This window comes from Arachis duranensis, chromosome 3 (assembly GCF_000817695.3).
Source record: "Arachis duranensis cultivar V14167 chromosome 3, aradu.V14167.gnm2.J7QH, whole genome shotgun sequence".
Classification (NCBI taxonomy): Eukaryota; Viridiplantae; Streptophyta; class Magnoliopsida; order Fabales; family Fabaceae; genus Arachis; species Arachis duranensis.
Genome location: NC_029774.3, coordinates 134,960,048 through 134,968,615, shown reverse-complemented (window position 1 = coordinate 134,968,615; position 8,568 = coordinate 134,960,048). Strand labels below are relative to the sequence as shown.

The 8,568-nt window shown below is 30.9% G+C and overlaps 3 protein-coding genes across 3 annotated transcripts in view; 2 read left to right on the top strand and 1 right to left on the bottom strand.

Annotated features, from left to right (window-relative positions):
- Positions 1 to 834: 834 nt before the first annotated feature.
- LOC107482203 (GDSL esterase/lipase At5g45670) lies at positions 835 to 2,960 on the top strand. Its single transcript, XM_016102616.3, has 5 exons — positions 835 to 1,123; positions 1,633 to 1,757; positions 1,840 to 2,085; positions 2,173 to 2,428; positions 2,508 to 2,960. The coding sequence occupies exons 1-5, from the start codon at positions 883 to 885 to the stop codon at positions 2,729 to 2,731; spliced, it is 1,092 nt and encodes a 363-aa protein (XP_015958102.1). The 5' UTR covers positions 835 to 882; the 3' UTR covers positions 2,732 to 2,960.
- A 262-nt stretch (positions 2,961 to 3,222) lies between these two features.
- LOC107482166 (GDSL esterase/lipase At1g29660-like) lies at positions 3,223 to 5,250 on the top strand. The gene is made up of 4 exons (XM_052258296.1): positions 3,223 to 3,748; positions 4,232 to 4,356; positions 4,442 to 4,962; positions 5,058 to 5,250. The coding sequence occupies exons 1-4, from the start codon at positions 3,514 to 3,516 to the stop codon at positions 5,248 to 5,250; spliced, it is 1,074 nt and encodes a 357-aa protein (XP_052114256.1). The 5' UTR covers positions 3,223 to 3,513.
- Positions 5,251 to 6,084: 834 nt separating this feature from the next.
- LOC107482204 (floral homeotic protein AGAMOUS) overlaps positions 6,085 to 8,568 on the bottom strand; it is a 3,877-nt gene continuing 1,393 nt past the window's right edge. Inside the window, exons 2-7 of the mRNA XM_016102617.3 lie at positions 7,326 to 7,407; positions 7,195 to 7,256; positions 7,023 to 7,122; positions 6,873 to 6,914; positions 6,737 to 6,778; positions 6,085 to 6,325 (exon numbers count right to left, since the gene is read on the bottom strand). Of these exons, the coding sequence (XP_015958103.1) occupies positions 6,104 to 6,325; positions 6,737 to 6,778; positions 6,873 to 6,914; positions 7,023 to 7,122; positions 7,195 to 7,256; positions 7,326 to 7,407 (550 nt within the window). The 3' untranslated portion in view covers positions 6,085 to 6,103. The remainder of the gene's footprint in view (positions 6,326 to 6,736; positions 6,779 to 6,872; positions 6,915 to 7,022; positions 7,123 to 7,194; positions 7,257 to 7,325; positions 7,408 to 8,568) is intronic.

Here is an 8,568-nt window from a genome sequence, read left to right as displayed (position 1 = left end):
ATAGTTATTATTTGATCACTCTTTTGTATGTTTAAATGAATTTGAATGAATTAATTTTGACCTGTATGTTAAATTTAAAAATATCGTGAGAAATAAAAAAAATAAAACTCATTCTTTAGCCATTTTTTAGGAAAATATATAGGATATAGGATATTAAGTATGTTTTTATAATTTAGAATACTTGATACACACAAGAATATAATACTCCTATTATAAGTTTGCTTCATCATAATAAAATACATTGTTTAGGATTTTTTGTGCATATAATTAATTGTAATAATGAAATTTTAACAGAGTTATATGCATATAGTTATGTAGATATTATTCTTTATGTTACTACAAAATTATTTTGGTGCTTACGTAGTAAATTTAAAAAAAAAACTTAATAAAATTATTTTCTGTTTTTACCTTTTTTTCCCCTTTTTTTCATTTATAAAAAATTTAAAATAAAAAATAAAACAAAAAATATAAATATAAATTAAACATAGCCTAAGATATTTTTAGTTTATTTTAAACAAAAATATTAAATATAAATACATACATAATTTAATTCATTTATAATTTTTTATATTATAAATAGACATAGGGTAGACTTACAGGCGAGGAGGGGGGATTTGAAGTTTGAATAAAAATAATTAAAATTGAATAAAAGAATTTGTAAAGAGATAGAAGTAGCGATGAGTGCATGGTAGTGTTGTTAAATGTGAATAGTTGGTCTGGGTCCATTTCATTGAATTTCACATTATATCCGCGTCAATTTAATGCACCCAACAAACACTCCCAACCGTAGAAAAGTTAAATAAAAGCATTACTCTATTCTATTATATATACTATTAAACAAAGTGCTCATTCACTCACACACACTCTTCATTTCTTGCTTCAATGGCTGCTTTGGATCTCTTGCTTCTTCTTGTGGTGCTTCTTGGCCTGTGGAGCAATAATGGGGTTAGAGGTGCACCACAAGTACCTTGCTACTTCATATTTGGAGACTCTTTGGTTGACAATGGCAACAACAACCAGCTCCAATCTCTTGCTAGAGCTGATTACTTGCCTTATGGCATTGATTTCCCTACTGGTCCTTCTGGAAGATTCTCCAATGGCAAAACCACTGTTGATGTCATTGGTAATATACATCTTTAATTTGTGTTTATTACTCATTTGATATATACTACATTGCTTTCTATTCAATGTGCATGCATCGGTTTGATTATTTCTATTGTGTAACACATCAAAGAGAGGACCTTTTATGTTTTTCACCTTTAAGAAGCATCAAGCATTTGTATTTTCTATAACACAGAATGCAGTGAATAACAAAGTTACAGAACAGAACAAGAACACTGTTTTGGTGGCACACTTAGTACTACTTGCTATAATAACTCTACATATATATATGAGAGTTACACCTTTTGAGGTGTGTTGCTAGCACTTAAATTCCATTCACATGGGATTGTTACATAGCATTCAATGTGGAATTTATGATAGTCTTGTGGTAGTGGTACTTCTTTGACTAATAGCTACAAATGCAACTAAAGAAAGAAATAAACATTTACTGTGTTTAGCAAATAACAAATAATTAAGAAGAGGGTGCATGCAAGTCTTATCTAATATTGATTTTGTTTTGAAATGTGACAGCTGAGCTTTTGGGATTCGATGATTACATACCACCCTTTGCAACAGCCAGTGGTGATGACATTCTCAAAGGTGTCAATTATGCTTCTGCTGCTGCTGGAATTAGAGAGGAGACTGGCCAGCAACTGGTTCGTAGTACCCTTCATTATTATTATTATTAGTTTGATGAAAGAAGAGTGTTGTGTTTGAAAATTGTTGATATGAATGCAGGGAGGGCGTATTAGTTTTAGTGGACAGGTGCAGAATTACCAAAACACAGTGTCCCAGGTGGTAAATATACTAGGAAATGAGGACTCAGCTGCAAATTACTTGAGCAAGTGCATATACTCAATTGGGTTGGGGAGCAATGATTACCTTAACAACTATTTCATGCCTCAGTTCTATTCTAGCAGCAGGCAGTACTCTACAGAAGAGTATGCTGATGTTCTTCTTCAAGATTATACCAAACAACTTCAAGTTAGTCTCTCTTTATATCATTTTTCATTAAAGTATAAACATAATTAACCACAATAATAAATATGATGATTTAATTCATTTATTCAGAGTCTGTATAACTATGGAGCAAGGAAAATGGTGCTGTTTGGGGTTGGTCAAATAGGGTGCAGCCCAAATGAGTTGGCCCAAAACAGCCCAGATGGTGTTACATGTATTGAAAGAATCAATGATGCAAACCAGATATTCAACAACAAATTGAAATCTCTTGTTGATCAACTCAACACCCAACTCCCTGATGCAAGATTCATCTACATAAACTCCTATGGTATCTTCCAAGATATTATAAGCAACCCTTCAGCCTATGGTAAATTCTTATTCCAAATTAAACATGCTATATATGATATGGTTCATGATATATGAATGAATTTGATTGAATGATCCAGGGTTCAGTGTTACAAATGCTGGATGTTGTGGTGTGGGAAGGAACAATGGTCAAATAACATGTTTGCCAATGCAAACACCATGTGAGAACAGAAGGGAGCATCTGTTTTGGGATGCATTTCATCCAACTGAGGCTGGGAATGCCGTTGTTGCTCAAAGAGCTTATAGTGCTCAATCTCCATCTGATGCTTACCCTACTGATATCAAGGGCTTAGCTCTGATCTGATCTGATCTGAGCTCAAGCTATAAATGCATATATATAAATGTATGTGCCACAATTAATGTTCTAGAAATATGTTATTTCTTTCTTTCTTTGCAAGGCATAAGAATATGGAAATTTCCTTCTAGTTTGTTAGTACATATATAGTACTAATATGCTGTAACTTCTCATAAGGTTTTGGAAGATTGCATATTGCATAGTGAATACTATTACTAAGTTATTGGATTATTGATTATTGATGCCCATTATAAAATTTACTCCAATTGTTGATGTCTCTTGTGGAATTGACACACAATTATAATGGGTAAAAAAGATGTTTCCAATAAGCATTATCAACATGGCAATAGGTGGCCCAATAAGATAGCTACACCTAAGACCAAGCCTATACTTTTTTCTTTTTCTTTTTCTTGGTCAACAGAATTGAAGTTGATTGAATATATAAAAATGAAGTTGGGTAATTCCTAATTCTTCTTTTAGATGTAAATATAGTTATGAGTAATGGTAGGCCTAGTTATAGGAGGTTGTTACGGTTGACTTGTGTTTGGTTTTATTGGATTACCGATAATAACTGCCACAGAGTTAGTTAACCTTTGTTTCAATGTGTAGGTGGTTAATTACATGCACTAGAGTATACTAGTGTGTCCATGAAATGTCCCAAATCAAATACACCACAAAAATGTATCAACATTTCCAAAAAACTAGGTCATACCTCATGATGCTTCTTTTTCTCTCTGTATATATTTTGTGTTGCTCAAATAGTAACATTTTTTTCACACAAATCAGAAAACATGGGTTGTGAGAGTAAATTATGGTTGGTATTTTTGTTGATGAGTGGTGTAACAATTGTTGTTGGGGAGCCCCAGGTGCCTTGTCTCTTCATATTTGGGGACTCTCTAAGTGACAGTGGAAACAACAACAAGTTATCCACCGATTGCAAAGCTAATTACTTCCCTTATGGCATTGATTTCCCTGATGGCCCAACTGGAAGATACACTAATGGCCTCACTATTGCTGACTTTATCAGTAATACTACTACTTAATTATTCCACAAATTTATCATGTCACATGTTCTTATCTTCATGGCTAAATTCTTATAAAGGTTATTTAATTCTTATGATTCAAAATTTACGTACTAGTTTTTAAGATTCTAACTCTTTAGATCTTTTCTAATATTGAGTTAAGGAGTGAAATGCTAAGTTGTTTCTAACTTGTCATGCTAGTTAGATACCGGACAAAACAATATCATTTTTTATGTTTAAATAAAGTAAAAACGAAATCGTTTTAGAAAAATGAGAAAAATAAAACGCTTTACACATTATATAATTTTTTTTGTTTTTGTCTTATTTAAATGCCAAAACGAAATAATATCATTTAACCTTATATCTCTTAGAACCAATTTCAGTGTTAAAAAGAGTCAAAAAATTGAGTATTATGTATGCATGTGATATATATATTAACAAAATTGAAATGAGTAACTAGGTAGCTGAATATGATTGATTATTGCAGCACAACTATTGGGATTTGACCATCTTATCCCTCCCTATGCTAATTATGGTGGTTACGATATCAAGGAGGGTGTCAATTATGCATCCGGCTCTGCGGGAATTCGCTATGACACCGGAAAACATTTGGTATATTATATATCAATAAACTTATATCAATGAATTAGTAGTGTGTTATATAAGCATGATTTGTGATGATTAATTATTAACTCAGGGTGATAATGTGGAGTTGGAGAAGCAGCTACAAAATCACAAGGTAATAATATCAGAAATCACTAAGCAAGTTGGAGGAAGAGTTGAGAATGTGGAAGAAAGACTAAAAAAATGCTTATATTATGTGAACGTAGGAAGCAACGATTTCATAAACAATTATTTCCTGCCCCAACATTACCGTTCTAGTGAAAAGTATTCCCCTGAAGAATTCGGTGCGGAACTTGTGAAACAATATTCGCAGCATTTAAAGGCATTGCACCAACTTGGAGCAAGCAAGTTTGTTTTGGTTGGATTGCACCTTCTAGGCTGCATTCCACATGAAATTATTACTCATGGCAAAAACCACTCCCTATGTGCCACTGAAGTGAATAACGCATCACGTATGTTTAATAACAAGCTTGAAGCATTGTCTCAGCAACTCAACAAACAATTCTCTCATTCCAATTTCATCTATGTCAACACTCCTCTTATGGCATCTCATATCCCTCAATTAAACCACCCCCGGGGTAATCAAATCGTCACGTATTATATTAAGCAGTTTTATTAATTAATTAATTAATTAATTAATTAATTATATATTTGATTTGGATTATTTCAGGTCATGGAGGTATTTTTAGATGCTGCGAGGTAGGATCCAATGGACAGTGTAAAGAGGAGCATGAACCGTGTCGGGACAGGAGCCTTCATGCATTCTTTGATGACTTTCATCCAACCGAAATTGTCAACCGTTTCTTTGCACGTTATTCTTATCACTCTCCTTCTAAATCCTACACCCTCCCAATGGATATTAGTCAACTTGTTCGATTGTAATTTATTTGTGTATAATTAGAATTAATTAGATTAATTAATATTATTTAATATATCTAAATATTTATTATAAAATATTATCTTTCTTTTACTTTTTTTTTTCTACTGTTCTCTCTTATCGTTTCGTGTATTCTACGTGCATATGATGTAGTCTTAGTACAAATTAAAGATATATACTTATAGGTGATGATCATACATTAAATTAAATGTCATATGGGGTTTTTCATTTTAAATAATTAATTATTTCCAAGCATATAAAAATTACGAGTCTGATACCTTAAACTGCATTTCGCACGAGAGAGTTGCAAAATCAACATGCTTAATTCATGCAACTATATATAAGCATTGACTTGAAAAAATTGACTTCATTTTTTATGCACTTGTTCCACTCATTTAACACGAGGATGGTTGAAACTGTCTTTATATTTTTATTTTAAGCTAAAACTCTATGCATGGAGAACATGTGGAATTCAACTCATATAAGACATGAGAAATGAGCAGAACAAATGTGAAAAAAATTAATTCAATTTTAATTTAATTTTCTGTTTTTTTTTTTTTTTTTGCAAAATGTGAAAAACATGTTGATTTCACAATTGGTTGGTGTGAAACGCAATTTATTTCTTCAAAGCAATATCCTATTGCAAAATGATATAATATAAGTTGCATATATATACTTGCAACTTCTTTCTACAACTTTTGAATATGTTTGGAAATAATTTTTTATTTATTTAAATAAAAAACCTTCATATGCTAAGACCAAGATCACAGACTAAATCGGATAATTCCGAAAAAAAAAAAAACACACGACATAGAAGAAGGAAATAAATTATTGGTAGGTATGTAGATAGATAGAGGCTTAGACTAATTGAAGGGACATGTGATCTTGCCTAGCAGCAGTAGCAGCATAATGGTTTTCATTGTTATTGGGTTGTAATGCAGTGACTTGGAAGTAGCCACGAGACTCAAATTGATGCTGCTCGTTGTGATGAGATTCATTATTGTTATAGTTTGTTCCTCCTCCACTCAACACATTATTGTTGTTGTTATTGCTATGTTGGTTCCTCTCACTTTCTGCTATCTACATACACAAAATAATTAAGACCCATGAATGTTAATCATATTATATTAGGAAAAATTATATTTTTTTTATAAAATTTGTCAAAAATTTTAAAATTTTTATTTGCATCGAATATACTACTGACAATTAAATTTTAAAAAAATTTAGGACTAATTCAGTAATGCATGACCATTATTTCTGATTTATTTGTGTTGATGATTGTTCTTGTAAAATTATTACTAAATTAATTCTAAATTTTTTTGAAAAATTAGCTGTTTTAAATATATTTGATGTAAATTAAAAATTTTTAAGACAAAATTAAAATAAAATAAAACTTAAGAGTATTTTTAAAACTTTAAACAAAGTTAAAGAACAAAAACTTGTTCTTTACCATGATATTACATACGTTATGTGAAATATGCAGATGCATACCTTAGCTCTAAGAAACTGGTTGTTGTTATGCAAGTCTACCTCCTGTAAATTAAAGTAGTTTAGTACATTTAACATTTGAAAGCCATATAATCTAAAGAAATAATAATAATAATCAATGTTACAAATAAACATTTACCCTCTTCTGCATGTAATCTATCTCTGCAAACAGCAGCTCGTTCTGATGTGGAACAAACATGAAGTAATTAATTATTTTGAAAGCAATAATATATATATACTCTTAGCTTCTAAAATAATAATAGAAAGATATATGTATATATATAAATACCTTCTTGGAACGAATTTTGCTAATCCCTTTTTCCAATTTGGTCTCAAGGTTTTTGAGATCCTTGATAGCCATATTGCTCAAAGCCTCACCTAAGATTTGCCTGCATCATGCAATAATTGTTCAATTTTTCTGTGATTCAATTATTTAGTAATAATTGATTCATTGAACTTGCCTGTTGTGGTTCTGAAGGTTACTGATTTGCACACGCAGTTTTGCAGATTCTTGCTGGTAATGCTGAAACAATATATATATTTAGTGAAGTATTATGCTGATGAGATTAATAATGAATTAATAAGTAATAACCTGAGCATTAATCTCAGAAGTGGATCCACCATTAGAAGAATCTGAACTGGCTTTCTTGTACCTCTCAATAGATGCTTTGACACTGTTAAAACGTTGAAGAATTGAAGGTCAAATCATCCAACTCAATGAGTTAACTCAACCTTAAACGCAACTATTCAAATACCTCAACGTCAAAGTCTGATTGGATTTGATCAAAAATAAAATGTTAAAATAGTACCCTACTCTTACAAATACCTTAATTTCCTCGACCCACTCATTGGCTGCACCTGCCACCGTGGCACACCTTCCCACAATATCATTGCTTCAACCATTTCTAGACCTATGTTTTCTCTCTCCCACTTCCACCAAAACCATTACACACCGGATTTTTCGTTTCATTAATTACTCTGCAACTCCATTAATCTTAACTAGTCATTTTATCATTTATAAAATGTGATAAATTAAGAATTTACATGTTTAAAAAATGTCATTTTATTATAATAAAATAACGGTTTATTATGTAAGTGTGCTCTTTTATGGGTTTTCAGTTTTCAATCAAGTATACGATTCAAAATTGATTTTTTTTAAAAAAAAATAAAAACTTCAACCATCTTGTTGTACTAATTTGGATCTTTGCTTGTTCCTTCTTTTGACTTTTTTCCTAAAAAAAAAGGAAAAACCCCACATGATTTAACTTTGTTCGGAAAAATGTTTTCTAACAACAAATTGTTTTGTGCAATAATAGATCAACACTTACTTTAGCATTCTAGGTTTCAAGATCATTTCCATATTAATAAAACAATGGTTTATTATGCAAGTGTGCTCTTGAGAATTTCAAGAGCAAAAATTTAAAAAAAAAAGTTCAGAACTTTCAATACATCTTTTGTGGTAAATATTTAAACTTTCAATCAAGTAAAAGGGTTCAAAATTTTTTTTTTAAGAAAAAAAAACTTTATCCATCGTCTTGTACTAATTTGGATGTTTGCTTGTTCCTTCTTTGAATTTTTTTTAAAGAAACAACCCCACATGACAAAATAAACTTTGTTTGGAAAAATGTTTTCTAACAACAAAATATGTTGTGCAATAATGGATCAACACTTACTTTACCATTCTAAATTTCAACATGATTTCCATATTAATATTCAAATTCTTTTTTTTTTCCCTTAACTTATATTGAATTATTGTAATACTTTACTTGATAATCATTTTTAAATGGAACTCAGAAGTGTCCCATTGGATCCATCACTCACATTATCGTACCTTG

Coding starts and splice junctions, on each gene's coding strand:
- LOC107482203 (XM_016102616.3), top strand. CDS start 883: ATGGCTGCTTTGGATCTCTTGCTTCTTCTTGTGGTGCTTCTTGGCCTG. Junction 1,124..1,632: donor AACCACTGTTGATGTCATTG/GTAATATACATC, acceptor GAAATGTGACAG/CTGAGCTTTTGGGATTCGAT. Junction 1,758..1,839: donor AGGAGACTGGCCAGCAACTG/GTTCGTAGTACC, acceptor ATATGAATGCAG/GGAGGGCGTATTAGTTTTAG.
- LOC107482166 (XM_052258296.1), top strand. CDS start 3,514: ATGGGTTGTGAGAGTAAATTATGGTTGGTATTTTTGTTGATGAGTGGT. Junction 3,749..4,231: donor CACTATTGCTGACTTTATCA/GTAATACTACTA, acceptor TGATTATTGCAG/CACAACTATTGGGATTTGAC. Junction 4,357..4,441: donor ATGACACCGGAAAACATTTG/GTATATTATATA, acceptor TTATTAACTCAG/GGTGATAATGTGGAGTTGGA.